Source organism: Clinocottus analis, unplaced genomic scaffold, assembly GCF_023055335.1.
Source record: "Clinocottus analis isolate CAN_PGR_092001 unplaced genomic scaffold, fCliAna1.0.p SCAF_3, whole genome shotgun sequence".
NCBI classification, from domain to species: Eukaryota; Metazoa; Chordata; class Actinopteri; order Perciformes; family Cottidae; genus Clinocottus; species Clinocottus analis.
In genome coordinates, this window is record NW_027176042.1 from 17370911 (window position 1) to 17388934 (window position 18024).

An 18024-nucleotide genomic window follows, 5' to 3' on the forward strand; every position below is an offset into this window, starting at 1 on the left:
AAACGAGGTTCGTTTTTCGTTGACCTAACTGTCTCTCTGCTCTTTCTTTTAGGGTTATCCAGGTCTTGATGGTTCAAAGGGAGAGACTGGATCTCTTGGCTCCAAGGTGAGATGTTGTTCTTTGTATGTATGTACTCTTTTACAGTTAATTAAGGCACCGCTTATCTGTATGTGTTGACAGTGGCGACCAGAGTAAAGTAGATACAGCTTGGCATTTTAGATGTTGCAAAGATGACTAATAGACTGGCTTTATTGAAGGTTGCCCTGCCTAACTAACAGCCAAACATGTCTTCCTCTCTTTAGGGAGAGTCTGGTTCTCCCGGCGAGAATGGCGCTCCTGGACCGATGGTGCGTAATTATGGACGTCACAAACAAAACGTTTAAAAACAAAACACAATGTGTACAAATCGAGTCTCTGTTATGATGGTGAACTGATCTGCTCTCCGTCGCCTACACAGGGACCCCGTGGTTTGCCTGGTGAGAGAGGTCGTCCCGGACCCAGTGGAGTGTCTGTGAGTATCGTCTTTTTATCATTAAAAAAAAAAAAATATATATATATATATATATATATATATATATATATATATATATATATATATATATATCAGATAGATTAGATGCTTTACTTGCTATATTAGTGTCTGCTACAGAGTTAGGCAGCATATTCTTAGTCAGAAGAGTTATTTTTACTTGTGTATTGGCACTTGCTAATAATTGTACTGTAATTAAGATAAGTTAAGCACAACATCGTAGTATTTTACTTCCCTGTACCACTTTCCTGATTCGAATACTTTGTGTAAAATGAATGAATGAAAAAAAAGGTTTTGATTCCATATAGTGATAAAATATTGTTTATTTCAGGGAGCACGTGGAAATGATGGCTTGCCCGGTCCTGCTGGCCCCCCAGTAAGTGTCATTTGTAGTCTCAGTATATTCACTTGCATCATTTTATTTGAGATTTAGTAATACATATTGTGTATGAACTTCATCCCCACCTCTCTCCACACGAGCCTCACAGCAGTCTCTGCACCTCTACACCTGGATGTGTCAGTTATTAATAGCTGAGCTGACAGGCTGTCTTTCCCTCTCTGTAGGGCCCCGTCGGTCCCTCTGGAGCTCCAGGCTTCCCCGGCTCTCCTGGTTCAAAGGTAAGACAAAAAAAAAAAAAAGCTTTCTAGAAAAAAGCCTTATTTCCTCCTTATCTTCACCTTTGTTGTGTTATTCTGCCGGTGAGGGTAAGTAACTGTATCCGTCCCTTCCCCAGGATGAAAGAACTCACCAACATTCAACTTTGAACCTCTTACTTTGTTTTGTTTTTCTCTACTTGAAAGACATAGTGTGTAGCAGATGCAAAAATATAGGGTTTGTGTATTCAGTGTTTCAATATCAGATTTTCTTGAATCCAAGTTGCTGTCTTAGAAGATGGCGGCGGACAGCTCAGGGAGGATTGTGTGGGGGCAAGTTGAAATGCTTAAGTGAAATCTGAGACAGCATTGAAAAGTGCTTTAAGGCTCCATCTGTGTGGAAAATTAGGGAGGAGGGGTTTTTTAAAGTGCTTTTCTCCCTCTCTTACTCCCTCTCACTGTCTTTTTCTTCTTTTCTCTCTGCTTTGCATCTGATTTATCCCTCCTGTACAGCAGACAGGCTCAGCATTGCGCTCCAGGGGCCCGGGGCTGCTGGTTTGCTTTCTTCAAGCCCCTTGATAGTTTGGGAATTCATTTAGGAATTACAAATAGAGTATCCCTTTACAAAGTCCAGGAGTTCCCCCCCTAAAGTAATCAAAGTGAGCTCGGCTCAGAATGTGCGTCGGTGGCTCTTTGTGTCTGCGTAACGTGTCACCTTACATCCATAAACACATTGTTTGTCTGCAGGAGAATCTGTAAACCAGTGTTTGAATGTGTGCCTTTGTCTGACTTGATAGTATTCGAGGAAGTGTCCCACGGTGAGGAATGTTAATAATCTCACATTACGCTATGATGCTGTACCTTCAGGATCCTGAAAGCTCATGAAATGCATCCTCCTTTTAGTTTTTTCCTCTCTGAATATCATAAGAAAGGATTTGCAGTTAAAAAGGTCCCAAGACTAACGCAATAAAAAGCTAGCTAGACAAAAACAACATACTTATCTGAACCTTGACTGAGTAAACTGTGCTGCTACACTGAACATATCTAACCAAGACAACTTTTACCCAGTTGAGTTTTTAGCATTTATTTATTTATAAAAGCCAAGATATTGCCTCTAAATAGCTGAGACTTATTTCCTTTAACTTTCCATAAAACTGGCAGACTTCCTTCCTTTGTCCTCTTTGTTACCTTAGTTTCCAGTACAATATGGACCTTGACAGTTGGCTTTGGGAAAACAAACATTATATACACTCCAACACTATTTTTCCCAAACACTAAATTATGCCATGCTATTGAGTCTGCAAAGTCTACAAAGCTGCAGCAGCAGCATGAGAATTCAATTCTACAACATGCTGAAAACGCTGCGAACCACCTGTGTGTTAACATCTCAGTGTCCAGAGGTTCGGTTAGTCCTATTTTCATTCTGAACCATAAAGCCTGCAAAACATTATGCACCTGGCTTTGGATAGCACACTTTTTAAGGGCATTAAAAAGACAGACAATAGAAAAGTGTGTTTATTTATGATATTTACTTAAACTTCCCAAGATCCTTGCAACCATATTCATTCAATGACACCCTGTGTTTCTTCTTTCCTCTCTTTTGCCCACCAGGGAGAAGCTGGTCCGACTGGTGCTCGCGGTCCTGAGGGTGCTCAGGGACCCCGTGGAGAGTCTGGGACTCCCGGATCATCCGGACCTTCTGGCGCTTCTGTAAGTGATGCGATAAACACACACGTGAGAGGACGTAGCGTATCAACTATAGCAAAGCATCACTGAAGATGAAATACCAGTTGTTCGCTAAATTTCCTGATATATTTTGAGGTTGTGTCAACTGCTAGCAGGTGATGGATAAACTGTAGATCTGAGCTGTGGAAAGGCTATCGAGGTCAAAATATCATGAACACCAATCAGACTAGTCACTCCCAGAACAATAATTGAATCAGGGCCAGTTATGATTATTGCATTGCATTCACTTGCTTTCTCTCTTCAAATCCACAGGGAAACCCTGGTACTGATGGTATCCCCGGATCCAAAGGATCCTCTGTAAGTATGAAACTGTTGACCTTTTTTCCGCATTTCACTCACACCATGGACACACATGGACAGAGAAAAAACTGAAACTATTAGATTATATTTCCATGCAGATTGTAACCAAAGTCTAAAGTTGACATAATTCCATTTCCCTGATAACATGTGAGGGTATGCTAATACCCAGAACAATACCATCCCGTTGTTTACTACTCTAGTAATAAAACAAACCTTAAATATGAGTTATATTTAGTCCATTCAGCTCATAGCCAGAAAAAAAAGCTTGCAAGACCAATAGTGAATAAAATAACGTAAGGTAGTTTAACCGTCAACACAAGTTGACAGTATGTTGTTTAGATGATCACATGATTGCAGCCTGCACATTCATTTAGAACGGTAAACAGACAGTTTCACTAAAACTACTTGGGCCTCAGATCCTGATGGACACACTTCAGCCTATCAGACTTGAGTATTCACCCTGACCATGGTACAAATTGCAATATGTTTCAGAGAGACAAACTACAGCAAATTCCAATCCTGCTATGTCCGGGGTTGTGTTGAATACCGTTTCTGCGTCGATGTGCTTCCCCCTACTTAAACACCTGAACCTGAACCAACCCGTATCCCGCCTAATCACTGCACTTAACCGCCATGACGGGGTGCTGTCATGTTTAACAGGAGTCTGGGAAACGGCATTTGACAAGAAAGAAACAAAATGAAATTGTGATTATGAAAAAATGGCGTTTTAAGAACATATTTCCATACGGATGGTTGACTGACATGTGTCTTCCTCTGTAGGGTGCTCCTGGTATTTCGGGTGCTCCTGGATTCCCTGGACCTCGTGGACCTCCCGGGCCTCAGGGAGCAACTGGACCTCTCGGGCCTAAAGGAACATCTGTATGTATACATCTGATTATAACCAGTCTGCAAATTATATTTGCTGCTCATTTTATATACCAAATAATAACATGGCACAGAAAAAAAGATGACAACTTGCAGCTTTCTCGTCCTCTCTCCATTATTTGTTTCTCTCTGGCTATCCATTCTTGTTCAGGGAGACCCAGGTATCCCAGGCTTCAAGGGAGAGTCTGGCCCCAAAGGAGAATTTGTGAGTGTTCTTTTCTTTCATTTGTCCCTGTATTTCATGCCTGATTGTTCCCCTCGTCAACGAAATCCAAACATCTTCTCTCTACTGCATCACAATATCCAGCCAAATAATAAGTGTGAAAGATAAACTTTTTAAATCACATGTTTGAAATAAGCAGATTTTAGGTACTTTAATGAAGATGATCTTAATGGACTTTGTACTTATGAGAGCTTCTCTGAGAAATTTAAAAAAACAACAACATTATAACCAAATTAAACTTTACCTTGTGTGCTGCTGAAATTTGTTTCCTCACATTAAGTCCTTCTTTCCGCCTGTAACAACATGCTCTGTTGCGTTTGTGACTTTCAGGGACCGGTTGGTCTGCAGGGAACTAATGGCCCACAAGGAGAAGAAGGCAAGAGAGGACCCAGGGGTGAGGCTGGTGCTGCTGGACCACTTGGACCTCCTGGAGAGAGAGTCAGTACCTTCTAATGTTTGCTGCTTGCTTACACTCAATCAATACATTTCCTCCTGTGTAGATTTTTGGATCAAAGGCTGTCAAATAGTTACAGATATCTTAGTATACACATGATGGCTCAATTTGATAAACTTGGGTACCATCGTTGGACACTATCTAGGAACCTGTTTAGGGCCACAATGAGATACAGCGGCTTGGATATTGTTTTTATATTTATAACCCTGACTCTCGCATTGTGTTTCCGGTCTAGGGAACGCCCGGTAACCGTGGTTTCCCTGGTCAAGACGGTCTGGCTGGTCCCAAGGTGAGCGTCACCACAGTTTTGCTCTTTCCTAAGATATCTCGATATTAGTGCAGTTGGACCAGATAGGATGATGCTGCAATAGCCACGGGTGTAAATCTGTGAAAACTGGCAATTAACATACAATCTGCATATTACTAATCACATTTGCATCTGTTGACGAGGCCTTTGTCCAATATTCTCAATGGGACAACTGTGGTGAGGAAAAAACATTTGTGAATCATCTGAATCACAATATTGACCCATATTATAGCACCCATACTGCTAAAATATCACATCACCATGAACTGTAATTCAATTTATCTTAGTAACCTTCAAATCCAGCCCTGGAGAAGATTAGTCTTTCACTATTCTATTCCTGTAGAGTCCTGTCGTGTCATCACAACTTAGAAATAAGTCCTAGATTGTAAGTCTTTGCAGAATTTAGGAATTGACATTATTCTGCTGCAGCACTTTTAAGGGAGCAGAGAGTCAGCACTCTTTCGGCTTCAAACTGGCCTGTAAACATTACTGTAGGTTCTCCCTCTTCCAAGAACATTGACCCATTTCCTGTAACTTTAAGACTTTGTGGGTGGTAAACCTCCGCAGCGTAGGGTTAAATTGCAGTTGATCCTGTGCATGTTACCAATCTCTCGAAAACTAAATATTTCCACCTTTGGGCATCTTTACAAGCATTAGTGGCAATAACACAAACAGTAAAACATCATATCATATTAATACATATCTGGCATTACTTGTCAAGAGACAACAATTCAGGAAATGTCAGGATGCTGCACGTATACCATATACATGAAATACCTGGTGTAAAACAAGTTGACAACGTGTCAAATCAGTGTGCAGATACATGAAATACATGATACAATTTCAAACAAGAATTTATCAAAGAGCTAGAAATCTAGAGCTTTGATTTGGAAAGAAAAAAAATGAGCAATACAAAATTGTTATCAAAAGTTTTTTTTCATAAAAAAGAAACAGCAGTTAAATGTTAATCATCCCAACATAATATTTCACTCATGTTTTGTTAAACATAAAAAAAGGGGTTAACTCCTGTTTCTACATCAGTGTGTCTGAAGCTCTTATACAAGCGGCATTAATAGACATAACATCCCCTTTGGTCACAAGATGGCAGCATAGCTCTGAACCCTGTCATGCACCGGTGACCTACATGTCCCAAATCGCCAAAGAAAGCATCTCATTTAACATTATCTTCCCCGCACAGTTTCATTTATACCAAAATTAATCTGTCAGACTTTAATCTTCTCATCTCCAGCAGGTCAATGAAACTACTTCACACTTTTAAAAGGGAAACTTTCCTCTGGGCTTTAAGAAGTGAAGTGATTGAATGGGAGACCAACTCTTGTTTTATTCTCTCTCTCTTTCTCTCTCTCTCTCTCTCTCTCTCTCTCTCTCTCTCTCTCGCTCTCTCTCTCTCTCTCTCTCTCTCTCTCTCTCTCTCTCTCTCTCTCTCTCTCTCTCTCTCTCTCTCATCACAGGGAGCCCCTGGTGAGCGTGGACCATCTGGCGCCAGTGGTCCCAAGGGTGCCAACGGCGACCCCGGCCGTCCAGGAGAGTCTGGTCTGCCCGGTGCTAGAGTAAGCACTTCCCCTATTTATAGTACAACACAATACATACAACGACGTCAGATCTCGTCCATTCTGCATTAATACTGAACACATTATTATCTAACTGAAGATCTGGGCGAGTCCTATCTTGTTGCTGAATTTTCCAATCGCCTGTCAACGGCTCTTAACATAACGACATGCTAACAGTTAACATGCTAACAGTTTTGGCAAACAGTTTTAACGATATTTACATAACGGGAGAATCAGAGGGTGGCCTAAAAATGAACCCTCCATATCGTTACAAAGCAAATGCTGTTTGCTGCTATATTATTATTCTGAATCCCGTATTGCAGCTTTAAAGAGGTCTTCCATTTATTTAGTATTACACCGCCTTAAAGTTGTCAGAAATAGTCAAATTCAGAGTAAGAGTCAGAAATGAATCAGCAAAGGTACAAACATTATGAGTGTTAGTCCATTGTTCCCAAACACACTGGAACCTACAATACAACCGACTTCATGTTTCCATTATATTGCTCCTGCCTGATAAACACCCTCATATTTCAAGTTCCAATTTGCAGCCAAGCCTCTCTGTTAAAATGATTTAGATTTGCACCATAACATTGTAAAACTCAGGCAGTTAAAATAAATATGTAAAAAGTAACGATGCTGAGATATCATCTTTTTTATTTCACACCTGTCGCCTTCATTTCCTACAACGCCATCGACATTGGGAGTTCAGTTTTAGACTCAGGTGTGTTATGTTAGCAGCGCCTAATGTAACCTTGAGCCGCTAACCTTGAGCAGAGATGAAGAGCGGGCTACACAGGTCTGATAAGCTCACGTCTTTCTAACTCCACACCTCAAGATTTTTCTCACGCATGAGCCAATTTATCAGACTTTGCACAGCTCCCTTTGGAGCCACAAAAGAGTTCATACAACGTTGTACATAAGCAGTAGCTCTCTAAGACCCATAAACAGACTTTGATGTTTAAAAATAGTTGGAGTTTCCCTTTAACAAGTTGAATTCTCTAAACTCAAGCTGAGATAACCCTGAGAAAACAGTAATGAAGGCTTTCCACTGGACAGCATTTGTGTTCCCCCTGGAGTGATTTAATTTCCCAACAGCAGCAAAAGTGGTTGTTAATATTTAATAGTGCATATTATCACCACAGAGGAAGCACATGTAGGGAACAGAGGACATTAATGTCAGTTACCTTCAATATGCTCTCATTCATATTCTGTATATTTCAATGTATTTTACATTTCCATCAGTAGGCGTTGAACTGTTGCCTGATGCACACAGAGCCAATCAGAGGTGTAAATTCAGTTTCCCACAATGCCATATGGTTCACACCTTTCTTTAGCATGTGCTTGCATAGGGAGGTCTGATGACTCATGTGTGTCTATTCTCTTCCTCTGACAGGGCCTGACTGGACGCCCCGGTGACGCTGGTCCTCAAGGCAAAGTTGGACCTTCTGTAAGGGCACCTTCGTTGTAATGTCGCTGTTGTGTCTTTGTAAATCAATTACAGGCTGTGTGTGTTTTTTCATATATATATATATATTCAGAACAATCACGAAGAGACTTCTCATTTGACCAATATTGCTCCCCTAACATAATGACTCATAAGTGGATTCATCAAATTGGCTTGCAGGAGACGGAGCCACCCGTTATCCACCAGGCTTATCCCCAGCGGTGCTTGTGTAGCTAATAAGCTCAACGGTCATAATTTTTTACAGTCGTTCCAAGGAGTCTCACACATTTAAGATTGATTGTAGATTATCTCCAGCTCCACTCGGGCCTGAGCTTGTTGAACGGGCTCCTATTGATCATGTCTTAAACTGAGTGGAAAGTCAGACAAAAATGTTCTTAACTGAACAGCCCGAAACTGAATTGTTTTCAATCGATTGGCTCCTCATCTTGTCCGTGTAACTGATGCCGTTCATACATCCTACAGCGCAACCACACATTTTTTGGTAAACTTAAAACACTTTGAAAAGCTAGAGCTGCATTTTTTTGAATATTTGGTATGTTTCTTAACAAACTTTATGTTCATCTTTGCCGTAACAGTATGGCTCACTGGCAGCTTAAGCAGTGGTTTCATCGGGCGACTGACTGAGGGTCTGGCATATGGTCAGACTGATTATGATTGAGGGATTATTTCACCAGTTTTTCCTTTCTTTCTGGCTTTCCTAGTTCAACCCTGTGGGGGTCTATTTGTTTATTTAGCAATGACAATTTCAACAAATTGATTGACTGTTGCATATCCTGTGGCTATGCTGGACATTTCTCTGCTCGACCCCCACACCCAATTACTCCTCTCCATTCCACATCCCAGGTCTGAATCCAAGTGTGATTGGATTTCCCTCAGCTGGCCCTTACCTCCTGTTATCAGACTCAACTTTTTATTCCTGCTTTTCACTCTTCACAAATGTTATCATGACCACATGATTGCTTATACTACATTGTACTTGATTATTTAATTGGATTTCTCTGCAAGACATTTTGCTTATCATTTGTAAGTCTTCAATGGACGCCGTAAATAAATAACAGCATGACTTTACTTGACCAGGGCGGTGCTGGCGAGGACGGTCGTCCAGGACCCCCCGGACCACAGGGAGCTCGTGGACAGCCGGGTGTCATGGGATTCCCCGGACCCAAGGGAGCAAGCGTGAGTGATTTTATAAAAAGCATAAATTGTGAATGCGTAAACAAGATAACGGTGTAATTTATATCGCACATTCTTAACTGTTTTAATAGAACAGATTTTGTGCCGATACAGCATGTTTTGTTGTCTTGGTTGATTTATTTTTATTTGTCCTCTCTAATAAGTCCCTGAATCAGGAATAGAAAACTCCACATGTTCAACAACACCTGGAGTGCTGCTGAACAGCTTTATGCCATTTCACCTCCTCTCCTCTCAAAATAGAGGCAGAATGGAGCAAATCTCTGTGACTAACCGCTGCATTTTGTTTCTGTCGCGATTAGGGCGAGCCCGGCAAGTCTGGAGAGAAAGGACTGGGTGGAGCTCCTGGTCTGAGAGTAAGTTATTCCCATTGTCTGCTTCCAGATGGATCTCACAAGTAATGCCTTTTCAAAATAAATTCAGCTGATGTGAAAATGCGCTAAAACACGGACTTATGAGAACATGCACGCTTGTCGTCTTTCATTTCCAACTGTTCCTTTTACCCGTACCCATGAATCATGTTCACAACATAAAGAATAGGGTTATGGTTAACTGAAAGCAAACTATTTAAAAACTTGAAAAAAAAAAGCTGAAATAGTACAGAGTAGTGTATTCATGGTTATTATAATATTCACATGACTAAACAGATTCAATTGAAAACATTTTCAATGGGTCAAAAGTCTAGTTATTAGCATTACCTTTAGCTCAACTGTTAATATCCATGCATGTGACCACCTCTCTTCCTCCCACTCCTCAGGGTCTGCCTGGCAAAGATGGAGAAACCGGCCCTTCTGGACCCCCCGGCCCTTCCGTACGTATCTCCATCTCCCCCATCCCGCTCCGTATAGCTTCAACACTGATATTATCTTTCCCCGTTTCGCCGTCTGCACTCGGTATCTCCTTTTCCCAGACTGCCAGGCGGCGATAGCTTTGTCTGTACAGGGAAAGAAAATCCTTGACTGGACATTGTGAGGCGGCATCACTGAAACACAGACTTTCAGCTTGTTCTGAAGTTTGTGTTTTAGTGCGCTTACTACGATCTCGGTGAATGTAAAACGTGAAAAGGAACTAAATTGTCCCTTTGTGGTGTGCTGATATCAGAAGACACGTTCAGCTAAATGTTCCCACCAACTCAAACATCAAAGTTTAATGTGGTTTATGACAGAAGTTAATCGTGATTATGGATTATCTGTTTAGGGCCCTGCTGGAGAGAGAGGAGAACAAGGACAGCCTGGTCCCTCGGGTTTCCAGGTGAGAGTATTATCTTAAATATTTTACTTGAAATGGCCTGTTAAAATTGATGTGTGGATGAAGCTGTTACCATGAAAATATATATTCTGTCCGACCAACATATACATTTCATGTATTGCTGTACATGAAATGTATTCTTTATTTATTCTTTATTCCATTTATTTCATGTGTATATTTTTATTCCATCTGTATATTATTATTATTTTTTACTGCAATTGTTTTATTTGTTTAAGTACAGTTCTACTGTTTATTTATATTACTTGATTATTTTTTATCTTATTATGAATGAATGAAAAGTACTTTATTAATCTCCAAGGAGAATTATTATTATTTACATGTGAGCAGTGCTGCTGTAATCCTGTAATTTCCCTACTGAGGGACTAATAAAGGATTATCTCATCTCTCTAGTCATTTCTAATGTATTGTTGGTTATTGCTTACATCTTTTTGGTTTCTTTCATATGCTTAGGGTCTGCCTGGACCTCCTGGCCCACCTGGTGAGGGAGGAAAGCCTGGCGACCAGGTGAATGCACCTTTTTTATTCAGTGATAAAGCTCAAAAAGTTCCATAAACTCAGTGGAAATACTAGAATTGTTCTATGATAGGCTTAAAGAGCAGACATCCTACAAATAATTTGGCGGATGCTGTTATCCAAATGACTTCACAATACGTCGCTCCTTTAGTCCCAGCAGTATGTTTCTACTAAACTGTTAAAGGGGCGTCGCTGTGAAAGAACAGGTATGCTAAGCTACCTTAGCCTGTATGAATAAAGGAATTATTCCTTGCTCCACCGTTTCAGTGATGCTGAACATTGTTGTTCCAGCTCTGATGCTACCTCCAATGGTATTTCATACTGTAAAAGCATTTTGCTATTAAATAGTTTGTTTCCTTCTCAGCATTCAGACAATTTATGTCACACTTTGAATGAAAAATTGTAGCATTGACATGTTTATAACCAGGTATGTGTTCCCTTTAATAAGTGTGTTTAGTTCTAACACATCAACACATGGGTGGCTGCTGGCTCAGTGGTGACTAGGATTGACCTTTAATCTGAGGATCGGGGGTTCGATCCCCAACTCCACTAGCCCATGTCGATGTGTCCTTGAGCAAGACACTTAACCCGACAATTTCTCCCGTAGCTGCGCCTACGGTGTCTGAATGGTTGCTGATACCGATGTGGCTCCTTGTGTGGTAGCTCCTCCCATCATTGTGTGAATGGGTGAAGGATGTCATGTAGTGTTAAAGCGCTTTGAGTGGTCGGAAGACTAGAAAAGCGCTGTACGGGTCCATTTACATCTAGCTCTCACTTTTAATTTTTAGTTAGTAGTATTCATACGTCTCAGTGGCAGCGGTTCCTCTTTTCAAGCATTCATGTCTTGATTTGTCATCTACTGATCCTGTACATCTTTTCTTTGACCTCCTCCTTCTCTCCTGTCAGGGTGTTCCTGGAGAGGGCGGAGCTGCTGGAGCTACTGGACCCAGAGTAAGTTGACAGTCCGTATTCAACTTTGTGACTGTTTGAATTATTGATTGTCAGACATGCAGCTGATCGTCCTCATATTGCCGTTCAGGGCGAGCGTGGTTTCCCCGGAGAGAGAGGAGCTGCCGGCTCTCAGGGTCTGCAGGGACCTCGAGGTCTGCCTGGAACTCCTGGAACGGACGGACCCAAGGTGAGTCCAGCATTCGGCTTAAAACCAGGAGGAGACAGATGTTCAATTGTTAGCGCCTGAGGTGAACTCACACCACTGGCAAACAGTCTACTGCGGTACGACTGCCAGTACTTACTTATCACATGCAGCAGCAGCACATCAGTGTGAACATGTGATTAAACAGTAATATCCTCAGGTGTTTGAGAGTTGAGCTCTGGTGACTACATTTAGTGTTTGGCCACCAAATTTGTTTTTATTAGAGATGGTAAAGCACCCAGATTCTGACATATCTTTGTCTTATGATTTTTAGTTGAGATGTTTATATGCGGTTTGCTGTATGAAATAGAATCTCTGCTCAGATTTTCTTAAATAAACGTCAGAAGTGATTTTATTTTGGGGTCACAAGATGATTAACAGGAATGGAAAGAAGGAAAACAAATGATGCTTATTAATTTCATACATAGAAAGATGGTTGAAGTGGTTGCCAACGGCTGACATTATGCAACATGTACAGTAGACTTTGTGTTAGGTTGTTTTGGGTGTTTTTGGACTTTAAATTTCCCGTGTTTGATTCGACCTTTGCTCCATGTCACTCCCCATACAAATGCCACCAAAAATAACTTACATCTCGAGGAATCACTGCGCTAATTTTAAGGGTGTCGAGAATATAATGTTAACAGAATAAATGCACAAAAACCTTGAGGCCGTCCTGTGATGGGATAACACAACTGCAGCGGCAAATCAGACCAGCATAAAGCGGGCCTTCGCTCGGACCATGGCGTTCTTCTTTGTTTTCATCTCAGCTACACACCTGTACTGTTTTGTGAGAGAATCTTCCACGGTTGCAACGCTATTGCAGTAATAAAATATGTCCACAGACAAATAGAAACACTTGGTAAAGTAGTCATAACAGCCTCTGTTAGAGATGCCAACTAAAGCTTTCCATACAAGATGCTATAGTGAGTAGAATAACTGGATTCAAGTCAGGTCAGAGGGATAAAACTGAATCGGAGGGTTTAGGACTGGAGGAAGAGGCTTGTCTATATATATATATATATATATATATATATATATATATATATATATATATATATATATATATACCATCACCACAATCATAGACAGACAAGAAGACGACCTCAATCATTTTTGTCGGACCTTGCTGACAAGTGGGTCAATGTGAAATTTAAATGTAACTTTGTGATCCAGCCAGATACCAAGATATTTATATTCTGGGACCATTTCAATAATGAGTATATTCAGAATGCTGAAGTGTCCTTGAGCGAGACGCTGAACCCCAAGTTTCTCCCCTGGTGCTTTACAGCAGCCAACTTCTTCTAATGTGGAAGATGGGGGAAATGCAGAGGTCAAATTGTATCTATGTACGATTCTAATACCTTTTTTTTTTACGTTATCACTGTAAGTTGGATAGTGTTCATTTACATGAAGCACACAAATAAAAAGTTTTTTGTTTTTTTCGACGATTTCTGTATGATATTACTGTGTTATAATTGTAGTTGGGATCTGCATGATTCAAGACTCCGTACCTGCTTTCAAATACTACATTTATTGAATTCATAAAATGTGAGTATTAGAGAAATTAGATCTTTTCTACATTGTTAAACGACCGGTTGCTCGGCGTAATTCCCAACCAAGCAAGACAGTCAATTTCTTATCAGCCATCAACAAATTCCAGTCGCTGCAGTAAGTCGTCATAACTGCCCTGTGAATTCCAGGGGAAGAGCTCACAGTGGCTGCAATACTTCCTGATGGTTTGTTATCTGGTCAGATTTTAATCCCAGTTCATGGGGTTTTATTTCCTTTAAGTCAGACAGTAGCGGATAAAGAGGATGAGGATTATAAAGCTCACGGGATGATGGCGATGGGGGATGGACGACCAGACAATATGTGAATCTAAGAAAAATGAAGAGCGATTCATTGCAAGAAACTGTATATTTGCCCCCTAAAATATCCAGTTTAAATGTATTCACAGCCAACGTGGAGGCAGTGTGTGCCCTGTGGTTACCGCTTAATGACTGGAGAAAGGCAGCAGAGCTTGTGTCAGGCGACTGTAGAGTACTTCTGACGAGGCCGAGGCCTGCTGGAGCCACTTATGAATAAAATTAAGCCTGCATTTCGCTCCATTATCTTGGCTTTGATATGTGGAATAGAACATTTGTTATGATACAAGACATTCTACTTAAAATACAGAATTAGATGTAAAATCAGAAGAAACATTTGGTATTTGAGTTCTCCCCGGTAACCTTGAAAAGACAATGCTTAAAGAAAGATGACTGCTTGTCTCTTTTGTTGATCAGTAGAAGCCATCTCGCTTTGCAACAGCACCATTTGTGAGTTTCTGACTCATGTACTAACAAAAACAGTCTGAAAACAGTACAGCACCGTCATGAATCTGTAGTAGGTGCTTCACACAGTTATTTAGACCCTGAAGTACCTTTTTCTGTCCATCCTCGTCATCTATTTCTGCTTCATAACAGGGAGGCATTGGACCTGGTGGTGCCGGTGGAGCTCAGGGGCCCCCTGGCCTGCAGGGGATGCCCGGAGAGAGAGGAGGTGCTGGCATTCCTGGACCCAAAGGAGACAGAGTAAGCCATAATGGGAAGAAAGGGTATATGATTAAATATGTTGTGTATTCATAGTCATATAAATTCAGTGAATTAAAGGTAAATAAATTTAAAAAATACCATCAATATACATACTCAATAAATCTGTAGAATTTCAAGTTTTTGAGTTTTGCCCTGTCGGGTGACTGACTTGTATTCATATTTCCACAGGGTGACCTCGGAGAGAAGGGACCTGAAGGTGCTCCTGGCAAAGATGGCGGCAGAGTGAGTGACTGTCATTGTGATCATCGGTAGCTCCACTCATGTCTTGAATAATAAATGTACAGTTCTTTAAAATTAGATGTATTTTTTAATGAGGGCTGATATCAAAACAAAATGTCTCATGCCAACTTTTGTCTTTAACCTTCTGCCGTTTCCTGTCACAGGGTCTCACTGGTCCCATCGGTCCTCCTGGTCCCGGCGGTCCCAATGGCGAGAAGGTTATCTCATTTTAATTACTGCAAAGCTATTGGCCAGTTATGACTGTAATACTTTCTCATAGAGGATTTCATTAAACATGATGTTGAGTTGTATTTAAATGTCTGGCTGTACATCATTTAAATAATTGGATCAGTGTGTGTTGCTGATGCTACTGTGTTTTCTTACTTAGGGTGAATCTGGTCCTGCTGGTCCTTCTGGAGCTCCTGGTACCCGCGGCGCTCCTGTAAGCGTCACAGAAACATCATTCAATAGTAGTTTTTGTACGATTTAAGATGTTATGTATACAAATGTTGCTCTCTATATTAAGGTTTAACAGATTTATCTCACCTTCAGTAAGTATTACAGCCTGAACCTACCTCTGAGTGTGCGTTTTCTCTCTTCTTTCCTCTCTCAGGGGGACCGGGGTGAGACTGGACCTCTCGGGCCTGCTGGGTTTGCTGGACCTCCTGTAAGTAATAACAGCAACACTGAGCAACACTCTCAAGAGCATGACCCCAGTGTCTTGTATTCTACGACCTTGTAGTTGTAGTCCAGGACATGCTGGCAAGGTTAAGAAAGTTACAGCAATATAGATATTGAAATGTGAATTTTCTCATTTCTCTCATTGTAGATTGTGTATTCAGTCATGAATATTTAAAGTTAAAGTCTTTTTACAAATAAATTAAACACCTTGTCAACCACGTAACCTTTTGGGACCTTGAAATTAAACTAAGAAATGGTATCAAATCAACAGCGTGGCTTCTTAAATGTAGTTAAATAACCCCTAACATATCAATAAATACATAAATGAAACCTAAAAATACAAGAAGTACCACACTTTAAAATACACTAATTACACAAAGTTAGTTCGTTAAATATGTAGCGCAGTCATTATCTACTATTCCAATATTAAATTTTTAAAAATCTAATTAAAAGATCTGATTTATTAACATGGATATACAACAGAAAACCTCAACACCTTGTCACAAAATAAAATTATTTCATTTTATTTTATTTCATTCCCAAGACCTCACATTTCATCAACAACAACTACTTTTCCAATTTCAAACCTCTTGTTTATTTATATATTTTATAAAAACACTTGAACAAAATAATAAAGACATAATTGTCTTTGCCTCGGGTTTAAGCCTCTGTGACTCATTGTGTTATTCTGTGGAGAGAAATTAGTGTGTAGAGGCAGTTGGAAGTCTTGGTATCACTTATCAATTTAGTTCCTCACAAAGACTCCAGGCAGACATAAAATACATGTTTATAAACAGCTGCATCCTTCCAAATGTATTTTCATCAATATTTTTGTATTCATTTTTCGGTGTCTAAATCATCTCAGTTGTACAGCTCACATACTGTAACATCACAATAGACTAAAACAGAAAAGCTCTGTGTAACCTTTGCTGGACATCAGTCACTATGGCCACAAGTGGTACTTACACAATACTATGAGATGCTAACATGTAGCGCAACAGTAGCACCAGTAAAGGAAACTCATAACACGAGTGAACCGACACAGTGATAGCACTTATATTACTTCATGTATTCACAGTTTGCTCAACTTTGCTACTATAAGCTACTGGCCACACCAGACCAAAAATCTGTGTATTTTATTACTAATGAATACAACTTTTTATTCATAAGTGAACAAGCAGCAAAAGGACTAACTAACTATTACTGGTAAACAGACCTTAATAAAATCGGTGCCCCGAACCAAATGTATACTTTTGGAATCCAGAGCCGTCATCCTCATTTTAACGGCTGGTGTATTTCATTCATCCAACTGTTTTCTGTCTTTTTATTCCAGGGTTCTGACGGTCAGCCAGGAATCAAGGGAGAACAGGGAGAATCTGGACAGAAGGGCGACGCTGGGGCCCCTGGACCCCAAGGACCCTCTGGTGCCCCTGGACCTTCAGTGGGTGTTTATTTTTGGACTTTGCCTAATCCCTAAAACATGAGCATTTCAACCTAAATCACAGAAACTGAAAGTGCTTTGGAATATTTATTTATATTCATAAACCATGACATAAATGTCTGACAGTAACGTCTGATTTCTTTTCCAGGGTCCCACCGGCGTTTTTGGACCTAAAGGTGCTCGTGGTGCTCAGGGACCTTCTGTGAGTGACGTTTTGAAAATATCTTCATCATCAGCAGTTATGTCAGAGTATTTCAGGCTTCGTCTAACGTAATCTTTCTCTTTCAGGGTGCCACTGGTTTCCCTGGAGCTGCTGGCCGAGTTGGACCCCCTGGTCCCAATGTAAGTGTACTACTACACCCAACTGCCTTCAAACACATGGCCGGGTCCATAACTATAAATATATATATATATATATATATATATATATATATATATATGTATATATATATATATATATACATATATATATATATATATATGACACTGATATTGTCACTAATTTTCAAATAGTTTGACTATTAATTTTGCAGCATACCCTTTACTTATACAGACTTCGAGAATAAATAAACTACATTCAACCTTTATTATTTACTGTGGAGATAGTAGATTAATTATTCAGTCACCAAATTTAATTGTGTTTGGGGAAAGAAGAAGAAGAAGAAGAAGCAAGGGGCTGCAGAACAGATACGAGATTGTTTTCTAAATGCCGCTTGACTTTTTGTCACCTTGGAAGTCTTTTTAATTTGCACCTGAAACACAGTTATTCTTGTCAGTTCTCGCTACCAAAACAGTATGTCTGACACAGTGGGAGTTGTTGATTTTTTTTTTACAGACTTGCTCGAACGAGGTGCAACATATTAGAAAAAACAAGTCAGATCTTGGGAACTT

At 40.3% G+C, this 18024-nt stretch overlaps 1 protein-coding gene across 1 annotated transcript in view; it reads left to right on the top strand.

Annotated features, from left to right (window-relative positions):
- Window positions 1-18024, top strand: part of col2a1b (collagen, type II, alpha 1b) — a 45577-nt gene that overhangs the window by 16309 nt on the left and 11244 nt on the right. The window contains exons 14-41 of the mRNA XM_068595160.1: window positions 53-106; window positions 304-348; window positions 459-512; window positions 862-906; window positions 1095-1148; window positions 2736-2834; window positions 3123-3167; window positions 3951-4049; window positions 4207-4260; window positions 4609-4716; window positions 4968-5021; window positions 6512-6610; window positions 8004-8057; window positions 9153-9251; window positions 9569-9622; window positions 10024-10077; window positions 10464-10517; window positions 10986-11039; window positions 11955-11999; window positions 12088-12186; window positions 14664-14771; window positions 14961-15014; window positions 15176-15229; window positions 15400-15453; window positions 15625-15678; window positions 17026-17133; window positions 17282-17335; window positions 17422-17475. Coding sequence (XP_068451261.1) covers window positions 53-106; window positions 304-348; window positions 459-512; window positions 862-906; window positions 1095-1148; window positions 2736-2834; window positions 3123-3167; window positions 3951-4049; window positions 4207-4260; window positions 4609-4716; window positions 4968-5021; window positions 6512-6610; window positions 8004-8057; window positions 9153-9251; window positions 9569-9622; window positions 10024-10077; window positions 10464-10517; window positions 10986-11039; window positions 11955-11999; window positions 12088-12186; window positions 14664-14771; window positions 14961-15014; window positions 15176-15229; window positions 15400-15453; window positions 15625-15678; window positions 17026-17133; window positions 17282-17335; window positions 17422-17475 — 1863 coding nt within the window. The remainder of the gene's footprint in view (window positions 1-52; window positions 107-303; window positions 349-458; window positions 513-861; window positions 907-1094; window positions 1149-2735; window positions 2835-3122; window positions 3168-3950; window positions 4050-4206; window positions 4261-4608; window positions 4717-4967; window positions 5022-6511; window positions 6611-8003; window positions 8058-9152; window positions 9252-9568; window positions 9623-10023; window positions 10078-10463; window positions 10518-10985; window positions 11040-11954; window positions 12000-12087; window positions 12187-14663; window positions 14772-14960; window positions 15015-15175; window positions 15230-15399; window positions 15454-15624; window positions 15679-17025; window positions 17134-17281; window positions 17336-17421; window positions 17476-18024) is intronic.